The sequence below is a fragment of the Mus pahari genome, chromosome 1 (genome assembly GCF_900095145.1).
Source record: "Mus pahari chromosome 1, PAHARI_EIJ_v1.1, whole genome shotgun sequence".
Classification (NCBI taxonomy): domain Eukaryota; kingdom Metazoa; phylum Chordata; class Mammalia; order Rodentia; family Muridae; genus Mus; species Mus pahari.
The window spans coordinates 113,843,274-113,862,539 of NC_034590.1; the positions used below are offsets into that span (position 1 = coordinate 113,843,274).

At 45.8% G+C, this 19,266-nt stretch overlaps 1 protein-coding gene across 11 annotated transcripts in view; it reads right to left on the reverse strand.

Annotated features, from left to right (window-relative positions):
• The window catches only part of Ppfia1 (PTPRF interacting protein alpha 1), a 79,715-nt gene extending 61,265 nt beyond the window's left edge, over positions 1 to 18,450 (reverse strand). For 6 of the 11 annotated variants that reach the window (XM_021222469.2, XM_029531454.1, XM_029531452.1 and 3 more), the window contains exons 1-2: positions 18,231 to 18,450; positions 16,981 to 17,244 (exon numbers count right to left, since the gene is read on the reverse strand). In XM_021222469.2, coding sequence (XP_021078128.1) covers positions 16,981 to 17,244 — 264 coding nt within the window. In that variant the 5' untranslated portion in view covers positions 18,231 to 18,450. The remainder of the gene's footprint in view (positions 1 to 16,980; positions 17,245 to 18,230) is intronic. The other 5 variants (XM_021222477.2, XM_029531474.1, XM_029531460.1 and 2 more) reach the window with 2 other exon arrangements.
• Between the last annotated feature and the right edge of the window lie 816 nt (positions 18,451 to 19,266).

The window sequence follows — 19,266 nt, forward strand, 5'->3', positions numbered from 1 at the left end:
CCCTGTTTGCCTACTACAACCCTCCACAAGATACAGAACCAGCACCCCACTTCCTGTGGCTCAAGGCCTCTTCCCATATGAGAGACAGGGGTGCAGCCCTGTTTGCCTACTACAACTCTCCACAAGATAGAGAGCCAGCACCCCACTTCCTGTGGCTCAAAGCCTCTTCCCATATGAGAGACAGGGATGAAGCCCTGTCTGCCTACAGGAGGAAAGACCTCAACACTACAGGAGGGTGCCTACGGGTGTCCCTCCTACCTGGCATGGCCAACCTTCAATTCACCTTTAATCGCTGTCCTTCTGAAGTAGGTTCTGAAACACAGTCCCTGCCTCTAATTCAGTGACTGTACAGACAAAAAACACTGAGCCAGAGAATGCTTAGCAGCTTTCACACTTCCACAGACGTTCCTAGGACTCTTTCATAGCTCACCTCACCTGAGTCTGGGTATCAGTCTTCTCTATAAAGACCCCAGAAAGGCGTGCCTCTAACACACTTTGATCTGCAGATCTGTTACTTGTCCTAACCAGATATGTACAAAAAAAGAACCCTAGGCCCCAAGTGGTTACAGGACACAAGAGAGCCAAAGCCACCTCTCTACTGACGGGCCCTGTGATCCTCACTCTGCCAGGCTGCACAGGCTGCATGTAGCACATGCTCAGCGAAGGGCGAGATGAGGGAGAAGTATGCGCAACGTAACATACAAACCAGGGCTGACAGACATGACATTCTCAAACATCACCTCTACTTCTTCTGTTGTTCCAGTTATCTCCAAATGTACCACAGTTGCAGTCAATGCTTTCAATTACCAGGGACTAAGAGCTGACGGACAGGAAAAAAGACAGCAGTTAAAAAGCAGAGGCGCTAGCTGGAAAGGAGGGTATCGGTGAGAAGGGAAGGAGACTGAGAGATGGCAATGGAGTGAATATGATCAAAATGCACTACACTCAACTATGAACATGTCACAGACTCATTATTATATAGATAACACTATATGTGTGTGCGCGCGCACACACACATACACACACACACACACACACACACACAGCTAACTTTAAAATTGGCCATAGGTAGGCAGAGTGGCTACAGAAGGCTAGGACCTATAGAAAGGCACTTGCCAACAAGTCTAGAACCCACGTGGTGGAAAAAAGAACTGACTCCTACAAATTGTCCTCTGAACTCCACACTTATACCACAGTATATACATATATAATTACATTACATACATACATGCACATACACATATACATACATTCATACAGGCAAAACACTCATACAAATAAAAATAAATAAATCTATTTTTTAAATTAGTGACATACACATTATACATGACACACTCGACTTTGGGCATGAGAGCAACCAACCTCAGACATCAGGAACTCAGTTCATAGGCTTGTGACATTTGACATTTCAGCATAAGGAACACAAAAGCACTGGACACTCTGCCTGGCTCTAACCCAGGTTCTGCTCAATGGGGATGGAGAACAGCTGCATGGAAGGACAGAAGAACAGCTGAAGACCCTCTGTCACAAAGCAGCTCTGCAGTCTAGAACCATAGGCTGAAGACATCTGAGGAGTACTGCTGTGCACCCAATCTTGTCTCAGTCAGAGAGCACTGAAGACAGACTGCCTGAGCTCAGATGCATGCCACTACTTAGTGCCTGCAGAATCCTAAGCTGGTGGTCAGGCCTCACTGGGCTACCAGCCTGTTAGAGTACCATTATGGGCATCAGAGGCTAACCACGATCAGAGGCAATGACTGTCAACCAGTGCACCCCATCTTCCCAGTACCCACATACCCAGCACAGGATGTGCTGAACTCACAGCAGACAAGCAACAAGTGCTTGCTAGACAGAAACCAGAAACCTCTATCCATGATATGTCAATAAGAGAACCCAAAGCTCAAAAATGAGTGATGTAACATAGGAGACAAGTAAGTAGATATCCTCCTGCCTGAGGACACACTTGTCCTCACCACCAGCCCTCCCTGACCTGGCTGTCACAAGGGAAAAAGAGTAGTGTGGAATGTATCTTTCAGAGATAAGTCAGAAATGGTGAGAGACATGGCAAGACATACTTTTAAACTACGCATGCCAAATACTTTCCACTCATTAAAAAAAAAAAAAAAAAAAAAAACTTACTATTTGTATAATGCCTTCAAATAACACAAGAAACAAGAAACCAGCTTGCGTGGCCTCTCTTGACCTGAGCTTAATGCTGTGGTAGAAGCACAGGCCAGAGCTACATAGCAACAAAATAGAAGGCCACACAGAATGCCTTTAGGCCCCTCCAACAATTGGACCTCCAGTTCAGTCAAGGAATTGAAGTCCTTTGCATTTTAATTTGCATAAAAGAAGTGTGGCCGCAGACTCCTCAAGTTGATACTCCAATCCATTCAGCACTGCAGAAGGACTTCCTCTGTCACCATCTGACCCACTTTTTCAGAAGTCAAGGGAAAAGAAAGCTTGGGAGTTGCAGAGATCCACTGCTTAGGAGTACTAACTCCTAGCAAGCATTTCAGTTTTCTTATGTGTGGCTGAATTGCAACATGCCACCACCACTTGAAAGCCTGGGCATAGTTTAAGCTGCACAGGCTGGCGGGTGACCAGCCCATCTGCAAAGCAGAAAAACATGGGAATGCAGGATATGCTTCAAGCTTCCAAATTTATTTTTGGAGCAAAATGAAATTTCCTCCTCAGAATAGGAATGAGACTCTGTGAAATGCGAAAGGGTGCACTCCAGAGGCCCGCCCTGGCAAAAGGCCCTCAGCCCAGCAGCCTGCCAGCTTGAGCCAAACCCTTGCTTTTAGCCACAGTAAAAACAAACAAACAAACAAACAACCCCACAAAGTGGAAACATTTTATCCACATTTCTGGACCCATTACATTAACTGCTCAGGACCAGCACTACCTGCATCCATAGCCACCTGTCCAGACAGTGAGGCAAGGCTGCTCAGTCGGCATTCCCATACAGTTCTGTCTTGTTAGACATATACTACTTTGTGCCTCTCTGATGGTCTTGATTGACAACTCTATGGGATTTAGTCAGCTAGCAAACATACATCTGAAAGATTTAACTAAGGAGAAAGACCTGTCCCAAATGTGGCATGCTCTATCCAGTATGATGTGTTCCCATACTGAATAAAACTGGAAAAAGCAGGAAGCCAGATGAATTGAATTCATCATCTCCTGCTTATGGGTGTAATGTGTCCTCATGCCTCAGGCTTCATTATGACCCTTCCTGCCTTTATGGAGTGGACCTTCTTAAACTTAAGGCAAAAATAAACAATTCCTCCCTTAAGTTGCTTCTGGCCAGTTACCTGCTCATAGAAACAAGGTTAAGTAACTAATACAGAAAACTGGAACCAGTGAAGAAGACGGTTGCTGCTAACCTGACCACGTGATTCTCGTGCCTGGTTTGTGTGAGGCATGGGAAAAGACTGAAGCTACAGGCTAAAGAAGCCTGGAATGCAGTAAACAGAGCGTAATGGACCACTCTGACAGGAGCTTGAAAGACCAGAATGCTAAAAGAACCACACAGAGAAGGCCTGGCTCAGAGGCTAAGGAAATCCCAGACAGCAGGACCTAGGCTGTACAGTGTGACTGCTGCTGCTCACTTCGCTTCTCAGCCCTGCGCTACAGAGCCAACACAAAGTATGGGGGCTGGGAGGCATTGAGCTTAGGACAAGGTAGGTGCAGAAAAAGCAACTGTCATCTAGAGATTAGCACCACTGGAGAGGATCTCACACTCTACACTGGGACAACAGCAAAGATATCCTGAAAGCAAGAACTCACCCACGTGAAGGTTCCAGCTCATGAAAACTCAGATTCAAATAGAAGTGCAGAACTTTTGCTAAGAAATCAAGGCCAAGGAAGGGTTTTTGTAGGTTCAGCCACCAAGGTGCACAGATGTCACTACAACTGTGATGGCAGGGGCCAAATCTGGCAGCACATGTCTAGATCTGGCAGCACAACTTGGCAACATCACTCATATGGTCTTGCAAACACATAAAATGCCATAACAAAGAGGGACCTGGAGGCTGTGCTGGCTAGTTTTTTGTCAATTTGACACAAGCTAGAGTTATCTGAGAAAAGGGAGCCTTAACTGAGAAAATGTTGCCATAAGATCAGGTTGCAGGCAAGCCTGTTGGGCGGTTTTTTAATAGTGATGGATGTATGAGGGCCCAGCCCATTGTGATGGTACCATCCCTGAGCTGGGGTCCTGGATGCTATAAGAAAGCAGGCTGGCTCTCTCTCTATCTCTTATTCGCGCTCTCTCTCCATCTTCTTTCCTTCTGTTCTCCACCAGCCTCTTCCTCTTTCTCTTTTCTCTTTTTGTCCTTCTCTGTCCCCCTTTCTGTCTCTACCTACCCCTTCCCATAAAATTTCTTTATACTAGGGAAGAAAGGAAGAAAGAAAAAGAGAGAGATAGAAAGCAAGCAAGCAGAGTAAGCAATCCAGAAGCGAGCCAATAAGCAGCACTCCTCCTTGGTCTCTGCATCAGTTCCTGACTCCAGGTTCCTGCCCTGATGATTCTTTCTTCATAATGGACTGTTACTTGCAAGTGTAAGATGAAATAAACTCTTTCCTCCACAAGTTGCTTTTTGGCCCAAACTAAAAGAGGCTTACACCAAATTCCAGAAAGCTTCTGAGGCAGTGTGTGTCAGGGTCAGATTCCCCTACAAAGATGAATTGTAAAGCTAATACCTACATTGCAGTGGAGATCCCAGGTTCCTGGAGACAGAGGATTGAAAGTCATCTATTGAGAAAAGCTGCAGGCAGCAGGCAGCTCACCAAGACACCAAGGCTTGTGCTATACAGGCAAGAGAAGTAGGTAGGGGCAGTCACCAAAGCTATTGATGCCGAGTCCACCAAGTGCCCAGATTCCAGACGTGAACCCGCCGCTTGACTGTCAGGTCCTTCCTTGTCATCCTTGTTCCTCCCTTTTAGAGTAGAAATGTTTACACTGCACTGATGCATACTAAAAACCCATCTTATCACTTAACTTTTTTATTAGAAGGGCTCATATTAAACAACTGCCTTGTGTCTCAGAAGAAACTAGACTTTTGAACACAGAAATGTTAAGATTGTGGGGCTAGCACTTGGTAGGTAGAGGCAGGCAATCTCAGTTTTTGAGGCCATCCTGTCTATATAGTGAGTTCCAGGACAGTCAGAACTATGTTTTTAAAAAAAAAAAAAAAAAAAGCCGGGCGTGGTGGCGCACGCCTTTGATCCCAGCACTCAGGGGGCAGAGGCGGGCAGATTTCTGAGTTCAAGGCCAGCCTGGTCTACAGAGTGAGTTCCAGGACAGCCAGGGCTACACAGAGAAACCCTGTCTCGAAAAACAAAACCAAAAAAACAACTCATCTCAAAACACACACACACACACACACACACAACACACCAGGTACTGGAGAAATGGCTTCATGGTTAAAAGCACACACTGCTCTACCAGATGACCACAGTTCAATTCCTGGCACTCACATCAGATAGTTCACAAACACTGGACGCTCCAAGGGATCCAATTCCTCTGTTCTTTACAAGTAGCTTCACCACCTATGGCGGGTGAGAGAGCTGACCACAGGGTCATGAGTGTGGGAGAGCGGGCCCTGGACCTCAACTGGGCAGCAGGGTAGCGCTGCCTCTGGTGAGCCCTCCCCAAAGGCAGCAGAGCCAGCAGGATGACCAACTCAGATACCTCTCAGGTCCAGAGTCAGGCCCAGATGTTGTCACCCTAACATTTATTCTATCAATGAATTGCTGGAGTGCATGAAGGGGCCAGTCCTACAGACCCAAAACCACAGATCTCCAAGACACAGGGCACCAACAGGATATCCCAGAGAGTCCCAGTGAGGTCACAGTACTGATTGATAGTGTAACAATGGCCACAGTCTAGTAATAGACCACTGAGTCATTGCAATAAACATCTGCAAAGAAGTGTGGACAAAAGGGTAGACTGCGGATACACTACAGCTTCCACAAGAATTTTTTTTCTTTGTGGTAGGGAGGTTGTAAGAGTGGAGGGTGGGTAGGAGCAAGAAATGAGTGGGATTAAGGTAAATGATGTGAAAGTCACAGAGAACCAATAAAAAGTTGAAAAAATTAATAAATGGGGTTGGAAAATGGTTCAGGATACTTGCTACTTGGCCTAATAACCTAAATTTGATCCCCAGAACTTATGATTAAGAGAACTGAACCTAGAAAGTTGTCCTCTGATTCACTCACGCACACAGTCAATCAGTAACTATAATAAATTTTAAATAAATAAGAATGAATACACTTAACTATGTATCAAATATATAATTATTTTGTTAGTATGGCCATGCTAAATCAAATTACTTTAAAACTCAGTAGTGGCTTGAAAACTATTTATTATTTAACTGTACATTCTTAATATAAATTTATTCTCAGCCACCACCACCCCAAAACTGGTAAGAAATCCTGTTAGCCAGATGTAGTGGTGCACACCTTTAACCACAGTGCTCAGGAGGCTGAAGCTGGAAGACTAACTATAGAATTCATAGGCTAGCGAAGACCCTCTCAAAGAAAGAAAAAAGCCTTCATTCAAAGGTTACTAAATTGTTTTATTAGTAAAACTATTTATTTTATGTATATACTACTTTTGTTTTGCTTCCCTTTTTAAACAGGGTCTCCCTATAAGGCTGACCCAATCTCCCTATGTAGCCAAGGTGACTAAAGTTTTGAAGCCCTCCATTTCCACATCCCACAGGCGGGGATTACAGACATCTGCCATGGCATCCAGCTTTTCCCCCTAGATACTGACCAGTTACAAGGAGCACAACCCCCAGATAGTAACTTTTTTGTTTTGTTTTTTTGTTTTTGTTTTTGTTTTTTTGAGACAGAGGTTCTCTGTATAGCCCAGGCTGTCCTGGAACTCATTCTGTAGACCGGGCTGGCCTCGAACTCAGAAATTCGCCTGCCTCTGCCTCCCAAATGCTGGGATTAAAGGCATGCACCACCATGCCCAGCTTTTCTTTTAAATAATCTTTTTTTTATTTTATGTAAATGAGTGCTCTATCTGCTTTTGTTTTTTGTTGTTGTTGTTGTTTTGTTTTTTTGGTTTTTCGAGACAGGGTTTCTCTATGTAGCCTTGGCTGTCCTGGAACTCACTCTGTAGACCAGGTTGGCCTCGAACTCAAAAATCCACCTGCCTCTGCCTCCTGAGTGCTGGGATTAAAGGCATGTGCCACCACGCCCGGCTCAAGTGCTCTATCTGTATGTACACCTGCATGGCAGAAGAGAGTATCAGATCCTAAAATAGATGGCCATCATGTGGTTTCTGGGAACTAAACTCAGGACCTCTGGAAGAGCAGACAGTGCTCTAAACCACTGAGCCATTTCTCTAGCCCCCAGATAGAAACTTTCAAGTATTACTTCCCACAAAGGGAACCAGGGCTCTAGAAGAAGGTTTGCTACCAGGCAGGAAAGTACTAAGTAGGCCTAGGACACATTTTGTGCCAGAAAGCAATTTAACACTCCAAACTAATGGTGTCTTGGCAGAAGGACTCAGGGGCCAATCTGGAGGATTTGAGCAAGTCTGAGCCCAACCTAAGCTACATAAGACCCTGTCTCAACCAAAAGAAGCTGTCAACTTAGCAAAAGCTAAAATGTGGTATTTCATTTGCTAGTTTGTTTTGTAGGCTGGGGAAGGAAGCTAGGGCCTCACACACGCTAGGAAAGCCCTCTACCACTGAGCTATACTCCAGCTGGAACATCAATATTTTAGAATACCTTTGAAGTCAGCAAAACCTGTTCCCCATTGTCTCTTCACAGCTAAGAGGCAGAGGCCAGGGCAGGAAAAGTCTGAAGAAGGGGTGTCAGACTCGCCAAGAAGCTGGCATGATCCACACTGGGAGTCAGCAGAGGTAGAAAAGTGACATACAGCTCTGAGATGCAGTTTTAGCTTGAGTGATCTGAAGGGCTGACATTTAGAAAGACTGTGACATATGGTTTGGGATGGGGCTTATATGGTAGAATACTTGCATGGACAAAACCTCTAAGTCTGATCCCCAGCAGCACATCAACTGTGTGTGGTGACACATGCCTACAGTCCCTGTTTAAGATTCTCAGCTAGTGAATTAGAGGCTAATCTGGGCTGCATGAAACCCTGCTTTAAAAAAAAAACAAAAACAAAAACAAAAAAACATAGCACTTAAGCCACACGTGAGCCAAGATAAGACAGCGAAGGACCAGAAAGGCACCTGCCATACTCTGCCCCTCAGTTCTAAGCAAAGTCAACCCCCCCAAGAATTTCTCCCTATACCTGAGTCCTAAAGTAGCTCAACATCAAGCTTTGGCAGCACTGTAGCTGACTCATAACTCAACCAGACTTCAGGAAAACTCCTGGGCCTCCACACCTAGGGCCATCAGTGCAACCCTTGTTTGAGGACAGGTAAGCCTTGCCCTGGGGAAATCCACTTCTGGATGTTTCAGAGCATCCTTGTCCCTTGCTACAAGCAGCCTCTCCCTGTGGCTGGGCTCAACTGTTCCTCTTCAGCCTGCAGGGCAACCCCTCTAGAGTGGGCATCATATTGACTGCTTTTTTCTAACTGCCCTACTTTCTCTCATCCTAGCCTGAGACAAAACACCTACTGACCAGGCTCTGTCCTTTCTAGCCCTACAGCACTCTACACTGCCACCAGTTTACCCCAAAGTTCTGTCCCAGAGCTGTCATTTTTAGGACCCTTTTCCTTACAGTGCTCTCAGCACCACCAGACAACTGCCTCAATCCAGATCTGTAGATTTCAAGAGACAAGAGGCAAAATCAGGACCCCACCTGAATTTACCCTGAATATATATCCCCATTTGAAGCTTTCTAAATCAGATGGCTTTTTAAAATCTTCATTGTTGCTCTCAAAAGGTCTGCAAAGATCACTGCACAAGATGTAAAGGGTATAGGGGCTGGAAAGATGGTTCAGTGGTTAAGAGTACTGACTGCTCTTTCTGAGGTCCTAAGTTCAACTCCCAGCAACCACATGATAGCTCACAATCACCTATAATAGGATCTGATGCCCTCTTCTGGTGTGCCTGAACGGCGACAGTGTACTCACATACATAAAATCTTACAAAACAAAAAAACAAAACAAAACAAACAAACAAAAAAAAACGCTGTGGGTGTGAGCCTCTAATCCCAGCACTCAGATTGAGGCTAACCTGGGTTAGCTAGTGATGCCCAGACTCGAAAAACCAAAGCATGCTGACTCCCTGAATCAAAAAGTTTAAAGACAATTCCTGGGTTTTTTCCTATGCATCCGGTAGCCCAGGCCCAGTTATAGGACCTGAAACTGAATCTGCAACTTCACTAACCTAGAGTTGCTACACACTCCCTGGTCACGTGGATCGGAAAGACTAGAATACACAACATGGACTATTTAAAAGACTATTTAAAAGAAGAGATGCCTCGGAGCTGGTGAGATGGCTCAGTGGGTAAGAGCACCCGACTGCTCTTCCAAAGGTCAGGAGTTCGAATCCCAGCAACCACATGGTGGCTCACAACCACCCGTAACAAGACCTGACGCCCTCTTCTGGAGTGTCTGAAGACAGCTACAGTGTACTTACATATAATAAATAAATAAATCTTTAAAAAAAAAAAAGAAGAGATGCCTCAGCAGTTAAAAGCACTCACTGCACCCGTGCAATGAAGGCACATGCCTTTAATCCCAGCACTTGAGAGGCAGAGGCAGGTGGATTTCTGAGTTCGAGGCCAGCCTGGTCTACGAAGTGAGTTCCAGGACAGCCAAGGCTACACAGAGAAACCCTGTCTTGAAAAACAAAACAAAACAAAACAAAGAGCACTCACTGCACTAGCACATGGCCTGGGTTCTGTTCCCAGCACCCACAGGATGATGTCTGACGACCATCCCTAACTTCAGCTCCAGAGGTTCCAACACCCTCTTCTGGCTTAAGAACACTACACACACGATGCACAGACATACATGTAGACAGAACAGCCACACACATTTTAAAAAAAAAAAATCTTAAAAACTATGCTAGAGATTTTTTAGCTCTACACTGAAACTTTTCTTTTTTTTTTTTCCACTGAAACTTTTGAGCATTTATGAAAAAGTAGAAATAAACTAAAACCCATTGAAATACAGTTGAAACTTTAAAATTGGAGCAAGACCTAAAAGCAGCATTTTTTTTTTTAATGACAATGAAACTGTATATGATCAATTCACAGAGTGAGCATCACACTGTCTCTTACCTCCTCAGTCACTTTTGCCCATGTCAGTCCTGCCAGTGCAGCCCTCCCCTGACCTAACATGGGGGCAGACTTGGAAGAATGGAGACACGCTGCATGGAAGCCAACAGAGCAGCTGAGGGACTGGAGTCTGCATTCTTTCCACAACTGAGTGGCCAGACCGGCAGTGCCCTGCACCTCCAGTTCTGATTAGAAGGTTAACATGGAGTGCTCAGGCCTGCTGAGGTATCAGATGATAACTGACATTCTCACCATGACCCCTGCTGTAGTTAGTAAGAACACACCAACTGCTCTCTCCTGCTCCCCAATAAGGCACAGGCAGTCTCGGCTCTCAGCACCAACCTAACACATATAAAACAAAAGTCCTATCACAGACACTAAAACTGAAAATTATATATAGTAAGTCAAACAGCAGATTCAACACAGCAGATGAGAGGAAGTAAGGTCAGTAAATAATATCCAGACAGGACAGAGTATGTGAAGATAAAGAAAGAGGTAGAATATAGGTGAAAGCCCTAGGGCATCTACAGTGAGTTAGCACAGACCCTTGGGGTGCTAAAAACAAGGAATACAGGGGAGCTGAAAGGCAAAAGGCTGCCTAAACTCACTAAATACTCCATCTAACCAGTACAAAGAAAAGAGCTATTCAGCCACCAGAAAGGCTAAGTGGCTGTTGGTACAGTTCTTGCCTTGCAAGAATAAAGACCTGAGTTCCAGCCCAAAAACCCATGCAAAAACAAAAACAAAAAACAAAACAAAACAAAAAAAGTCAGGCATGGTAATGTGGGCTGTGGAGGAGAGTGCTGGGAAGATGTGGGGATTTGGAGACAAGTGTATCTCCAGACCTCCATAGCCAGCCAGACTGACCTAATTGGCAAGCTCCAGGTCAGTGAGAGAACCTGGCTCAAAAACAAGGTAGATGGTGACTGGAAACTATAGCTGAGGTTGTTCTTGGGCCTCTACATGACAGGACTGTGCATGAATGTGCAGATATGTACACAAAACACATAGTGGGGGGAGGTCTTAAGAGATTGGTTTCTTTAAGCAAAAGAAGACAACCTCTGACAGAAACATGGGAAGGCAAGGGGTAAAGAGCAACACAGCACAGAACTGTGGCTGGATGTGGTACACATCTGTAATGCTAGCATTTAGAAGCCCGAGGCAGGAGGACTGTTAGTTTTAAGCAAGCCTGAGCTATAAGCAAACCCTACTCAGGTTGGGGGAAGAGAAAAAGAAATTGAGCTGGTGAGATGGCTCAGCAGGTAAGAGCTGACTGCTCTTCTGAAGATCCTGAGTTCAAATCCCAGCAACCACATGGTGGCTCACAACCATCAGTAATGAGATCAGACGATCTCTTATGGTATGTCTGAAGTCAGCTACAGTGTACTTATGTATAATAATGAATAAATCTTTTTTTTTTTTAAAAAAAAGCAAGAGAGAAAGAGAAAGAGAGAAAAGAGAAAGAAAAAAGGATTAGGAAGGAAGGAATTAAGGATGAGGAAGAGAATGAAGAAGAGGAAGGGCCTTTAATTTCAGTGCTCAGGAAGCAGAGGCAGGAGGATCTCCATGAGTTAAAGGCCAGCCTAGTCTACACACTGAGTCCCAGAACAGCCAAAGATACACAGCAAGATGCTATCTTAAAGGGACAGGAGGGGGAAGTGAACTCAGAAGGGATGGATGGTGATGCATGCCTATAATCCCTGTTCCTAGAAGACTGAAACAAGGGGATCATGGTTCATGGCAAACTGAGCACACCAAGATCTGTCTCCCCTTTATCTTAAAAACTGGAAAGTGTGGTCCCCAAGTCCTCAGGGAACAAAAGCCAAGCCTAAACATACCTATCAGAAAAATTAATTTTTACCACAAACTGTCTTGGAAGTTTTTCTTTCTCACCAGGAAAATCCTGTACTGTGTGAGGTTGCCAATGAACAATCAAGGTGGAGACACCATCTTCACAGAAAATCTTCCACAAAGCACAGCACCAAGAAACACTGGCCACCTTGTTCATGAGAGCACTCCAACCTCCACACCGAAATCTCCCAAGGGCACAAGAAGGTGATGGCACAGGTCAGCCTTCCTCATGACTACAACCCTAAAAGTACAGTACTAACAAATAAAATCCAGTTAGTCATTCATAGGATTCCAAAGTTGACTACCATACAGAAAACTCACATGAATACCTCAAAAGATGCATAACAAATTAAGGAATTCAATAAACACTTTTCTGGTTTTGTCTTGTTTTTTCTGATCAGGTCCATCCAGGCTAACTTAGAAAAATCATTATGTAGCCCAGAATAGCCTCACACTTAGTAGTATAGTAGTCTTCCTCCCTTAGCCTCCCTAGTACTGAGCCACCGCACAGGAATATCACATATGAGTTTTTTCAAAATCATTAAGAAGATACTGAGTTTGAGACCATCTGGGCTACACAGTAAGAACCTGTCTCAATAAACAATTGAACAAATTTTTTAAAAAAGTACTCTTAGGAAGCATAGAAAGAAGTGTCTCATACTTAATAGAGAATGTTTACCAAAGCCCTTCAGTGACTACTGCAACTGCAGATAAAACAGTGCATGAGTGCTTCCAGGAGCAAAACAACAGCCCATAATAACCATGGATGGCAGTTACATCCTGTGTTGAAAAACTCAACCAGTCCAACTCCACAAAAAAAAAAAAAAAAAAAAAAAAAAAAAAATCAATCAATCAATCAATCAATCAAATGGAGATCCAGAGCAGGAGTGAGAGAGCAACTCCCAAATCCCAAAACTCAGTTCTTGTTGGATGTGAATCCCAGCTTTTAGGAATCTGGGGTAGGAAAATCACAAATTGAAACTCACCTGATCAACAGAGATCAAGTTTAAAAAAAAAAAAAAGAGGCAAAAGTCAGTTCTCTTTAGGAGCTAGAAATATAGGTCAGCGTTTTAGAGTACCTGGCTACCCTTCCAGGGGACCCAGGGTTCAATTTCCAGCACCCACATGTTGTCTCACAACAGCATATAACGCCAATCTCAGGGAATCCAACACCTTTTCTAGCCTTTAAGGGTACTGCATGCAGGTGGGGAACAGATATTCATGCAGAAAAAATAACCATACACATAAAAATAAATGTTCAAGACAGTATTTTTTAAATAAGCCAGTTCTATCTCAATACACCAACAATAAATTACACAGCTGTGTTCTACTGTAGACTCAAAGAGCAATGCTGAAAAGACACTGGTCCCACAGAGGTCTGTAAATTAGGCATGTTCAAAGATAAAGTCATGCAGACTGACTGACGGACTGTGTGTGTGTGTGTGTGTGTATGTGTTGGCACACATGCAGAGGTCAAATGATAACTTGCAGGAATTGCTTCTCTCCCTCCTTCCAAAATGAATTCCAAGGCCAGGCTCCCAGGCTTGTGAAGCAAGCACTTTAACCCACCAAGCCTCTCTCTGGCCCAAGCAGATTTCATGAGCCAGACTAAGAAAATCTTAAAGAACAAAGGTGAAGAATTTAAAATATCAGATCTCAAGACAACTTCTGCAGTCATCCAGTCATTTGTGTAAAGATGGCAAAGATATCACTGGAGCAGAGGAGCTTTCTACCACTGAGACACACCCTAGCTCAACTCAAGTCTAGCAGATCAGAACAGAGTAAATATTACTTTGGGTTTGGTGGGGATTTGTTTTTTGTTTTTTGTTTTTTGAAGACAGTTCACTCTGTAGCCCTAGGTATCCTAGAACTTACTATATAGACTAGGCTGGCCTCAATCTCACAGAGACCCACCTGAGTGCTGGAATTAAAGATATATACCACCAGCCTGGCCTACATGAAATATTCTTTTTGAATTACATATGTGTATGGATGTTTCGCCTGCATGTATGGCTATGTACCACCTATGTGCCTAGTGTCATTGGAGGCCAAAGGAAGGTGTCAGATCTCCTGAAAAAGTTATAGAAAGTTATGAGCTGCCATATGGGTGCTGGGAATTAAACTTAGGTCCTCTAGAATGTCAGCAAGTGCCTTAATCACTGAGCCAACTCTCCAGCCTCTACATTAAATATTCTTGGGCTAGAAAGATGGCTCAGGGGCTGGTGAGATGGCTCAGTGGGTAAGAGCACCCGACTGCTCTTCCAAAGGTCCGGAGTTCAAATCCCCACAACCACATGGTGGCTCATAACCATCCGTAACAAGAACTGACGCCCTCTTCTGGANTGTCTGAAGACAGCTACAATGTACTTACATATAATAAATAAATAAATCTTTAAAAAAAAAATCAACCAAACAAAAAACCAAATCTTCTATACATATATATACAGAGAATGTATAAAGAACTTCAAATCAGGGGGTGGAGAGATGGCTTAGAGGTTTAGAGCACTGGCTGCTCTTCCAGAGGTCCAGAGTTCAATTCCCAGCAACCATATGGTAGTTCATTAACCATCCACAATGAGATCTGGTGCCCTCTTCTGGCCTGCAAGCTTACATGTAGATAGACTACTATATACATAATAAATACTATTTATTTATTTATTTATTTACACAAGTATACTGTAGCTGTCTTCAGACACACCAGAAGAGTGCATCAGATCCCATTACAGATGGTTGTGAGCCACCATGTGGTTGCTGGGAATTGAACTCAGGACCTCTGGAAGAACAGTCAGTGCTCTTAACCACTGAGTCATCTCTCCAGCCCTGTATACATAATAAATAAAGAAAGAAATCTTAAAGAAAAAAAAAAAACCTTCAAATTACAAACAGACAAACCAATCAACGAACAAGAACTAAAAGCTTGCTCAGTGCTCCCTCCTGTACCTGTGGAGAAGCTGCTGCACACTTCTCTGCAGGTGGCTGCAATCAAGAAGCCACCTCTCCACCTGGAGCTCTGCAGCACATAACAACAATTCCTCACACTGCGGATGACCATGTGGTTGTACCAACTGTCACCACAGCCACTTTTGGCAGCAACTCCTGAGGCTGGTGTCCACTACAATTCCACTCCTGAGAACACTCCAACAGAAACACACAGCTAGTTCTGCACCTCCCCAAATGCAAAAGTATCCCAGGAAGATTAGGACCAGGGTCAGCCTCAGGGGTCCTGACTGCAGAAGAACAGGCAGGGCCCATCTACACGAAGTGCTGCAGGGCAAGTAAAGGTGGATCTCACAAATCCAGGGAAGGGTCAAAAGACAAAACATACAGATTTCCTATAGAAAGTCAAGCATATGCAAAGAAACCAACAGAGAAGAGCTGGACCACATTAGAATGGAGGTCAGTCACTGATGGCAGGAAGCAGTAGAGTTTTCATAGTAGGCATGGTCCTATTCATCACTTGATCCAAGCTCCCCAAGCATTAATTGGAGAGCTGGCTGTGCAGTCCTGACTGAACATACATGCCCATCCAGTCACATTTTTAGCTACCAGAGGACCCTGATTCCAGGAAGCGAATTATCTAGAACAAGTTTACTCTGCGACACTAGACTTGGGTCAGATATGATGTAACTGTGCACACAAGCATGTCCTACATTTGATGAGGCACTGCAGAGCAGCAAACCAGCAAAAGGCTTACCAACGGGTGAGACAATTCTCGCTGCCTGAAACTCAGTGCCCACAACACCCACCAGCTCTGCCTCCCCTGTGCCTGTTCTTTCCAAAAACCTAAATGTTGACCAGCCACTGATGCAGAGTTGAGCTGCAACAAACCCAAGTGTAGAGTAGAGCAAGTAGGATTCATGGCCTCCTGAAAGCCTCTTGAGCATGAGGCAACGAAATCTGACCTAATTCACCTGCTCATTCCTAAGACTCCAGGAAGAAAAGACAACTCTCTAGCCACCAAACAAAACCCTCAGCTCACAACACTAACACCAAATTACTGCTTCTAAAAAGGACATTCAAACATTTAGTCCCATCTCACAGAACTGACTTTACAGCTGAGAGATGCATCAAGGCACTCATTACTGACTTTGCTAACTGATATCTGCAGACACACCACAAGAGCGTAAGTGCAGATTCCTTGAGCACCAAGGAGACGCCCATCATGAACCAGTAAAGTGGGCTGTCAGCAGGAATCTAAGCAACCCCTGCTCCACATGCCTCTCACCTTGAGCTTTGCTGGCTATACTGCCTTCTCCTTCCTATACCACCGTCATTTAACTCCAAAAGAGGAGGCTCTAGCATACCAGTCCAAATGTGATACTGAAGACACAGTAGTATTTCAAGCTCTGAAAGTCTCATCTGCCTGGGAAGAAGAGCCTCGGATTCAATTTTCAATCCTTTCTCCCCTGAAACAAAGTTTAGTTACAGCTCACAGATACTCTGGAGAAAGCCTGTATAGATTTTTCCCATGAAATGAGTTCTATTTATCCACAAGATTTCCCTAGGAAATTGTAACTCCACAAGACATAAACCAGGGGTAAGATACACAAACCCTGAGATCCACTCCTCACAGGTCCACAGCAGACAAGGACAAGTATAAGACAGAATGGGACCCTCAACACAGCTCAAATGCTTCACAGCCCCCTGCCAAAAACATTGAAGTACTTTCCTAAATCTAGGCAGTTTCCTAAAGAGGCATGACAGTGTAGTGGCGTGGTCACATGGCTTTGGTGAATACCCATTTTTTTTCCCCTAAACTGAATTCCTGAGAATTTTACCAGTGCTCAGAAAACACCAGAACCATCACTTCCCAAGTGGTTACACAAAGCAGCCAGCAAGCTAATACATTAACAAGACTATCCAGCAGACATTTAACGGCAGAAACCTTGATTTCAGTTTGATGGGCATACCTGTGGAAGTGCAGTGTTGAGCTGCCTCTGCAAAGAATCTCTTTCATGACCAACTTCATGCAATTTCCCCTGGGTTAATGCCAGTGTTTCTTGTGTCTCTCTCAGTGTGTCCAGAAGGCGGTCCCGTTCTTCCAACATGGAAACCATGAGCTGCTCAAAATGCGAATCAGCGTCTGGCTGTGAAGGGGAGCCTGACCCATGGCTCCCACCTCCTCCTGAAGGGCCTTCTGCTTCACTAATGGTTGGCATCACCTCGCACATCATCTTGAAAAAGGAATGGTTCAGACCACAGTCAGTAGGTGCACAACAAGACTTTCCACAAACCTGCAGCTTTCTGAGCACCACCCGTGGCTAGTGAGAAAAAGGCTGACAGCCCCAGAGCTGTCAGAGACGATCCTCCACTCTGGATGCACACACTCTGGGAAGTAGCATGTCACAGGTCAATATGAAGAGCAGCTTGGGGGAAGACAGTCCTGGGAGCAAGAGGAGCTGGGATGCTCACCTCCAACCAGTGGGGGTCTGTTTAAAATCCACACTTAACAGCTGACGACAATGGGTTTCCCCAGGAAGAGAGATTCCAAACGGTCCCTCAACCACAAAAGAAGACTGGAAACTGACAAACACCAGCACTGTGGACCCAAGCATCTTCCAGGAATGTGTGCAGTCAGCTCCTGGGAAGGACTACCAGGCTCCATGACTTGTGGGGCTGGATAGCTGGTGATCAGCGGAAAAAAGCAACTGGATTGGCTTTTTAAAGTCCAAGAAGTGTTTAGCAAAGGCCTGCTGCTGTGTAACGGTTGGTCAGCCAACCTAACTTACATAAGTTCACAGTCAAAGACAGGGGAAAAGAACAGAAAGAAAATATACCCACACTGGGAATCTAGGAAGTCGGGACAACAGGGCTAGGTTAAAAAAAAAAAGAAGAAGAAGAAGAAGGAAGAGGTGAGATGGAACTAGAGATTGCATGCTGTCCGGGCACGGGGTAGAGGATGAAGCAGAAGGCGCTGCAGGTGCATCTATCTGAGCAGGACCCGCTGCCCCGACCTGGCTCAGCTGACCCCAGCCTCACTGCCCCCAACCTCACTTACTCTGGCCAGTCTAAGCTGACTCGGACCTAACTGCTCTCAACCCGTTTTACCAGGCTAACCGCAACTCTGCTGGCTCTGCTGATCCCCGCACACTGACCCCGCCGACCCGGCCCCACCGACCCTGGCTCGCCACCCAGCGCGGCCCGCAACACCCGCCCTCACCTTGGCCGGCGGGCGCGGCTCCGGGGCTAAGCGGCGGCCTTCGGGCGGCGGCCGGCTGCGGGCCGACCCACGCAGCCCCGCGGCTGCGTCCTCGCCCGGCCCCCGGGCCCGCCGCCCCGCTCGTCACGAAGGCCGGCCCGCCGCCGCGGGACACTGGCGAGCGCAGAGAACCGGGCCCGGCGCGTCGCCGGCGTCAACGTGCCCGACGTCCGGCGCGTCGGCGCGAGCGTCAGCACCGCCCCCTGCGGGAGAGGGCGGCCGCGGGGCCGTACGCATGCGCTAGCTCCGCGGTAGTGGGTGGACGGCCTATCCGGAGCTCCAATTGACTAGTCCTCGCTTTAGCCCCGCCTCTGGCAGGCCAACCCCCTGCGGAGACAGGACGGCCGTGGAAACGCCGGTAAAAGAGCTCTAGCAGGTGTGCGCAGTTTGCAGTCCTGCTTCCGTGCTTTCGCTCCAGTGTGTGTGTGTTGACGTCACCCAAACGCCGACGTCACCCGAGCACTCGCCCCCCCAAAACCCAAGACCTCTGGGGAGTCCGCCGGACCACCTGCAAAACCGGAAAGTGCTGACAGGCCGGGCAAGGTACCTCCTGCCTCTATGCCTAACCTTCAGAAGTCTGAGGCAGGAGAATTACAGCAAGTTGGAGACTCTGCCTGTAAAATACAAACAAAGGCGACTGCCATCAACCCTGAGGACTGAGTTCGAACCCTGGGACCCAGAAGATCTGCAGTAGATCCTCGGAACCTACATAGTCCTGAATGTTGTCCTCTGAGCTGCACACATGTATCGTGTGGGTGCATGCTTGTACACATATTCACACACGCACACACACAAGAACAACAAAATGTAAGGGCTCAGCCACTCTTGCAAGTATTAGAACCTAAGTTCCATTCCCAGACTCCATGTAAAAATAAAAAGCCAGCCGGGCGTGGTGGTGCACGCCTTTAATCCCAGCACTCAGGAGGCAGAGGCAGGTGGATTTCTGAGTTCGAAGCCAGCCTGGTCTACAGAGTGAGTTCCAGGACAGCCAGGGCTA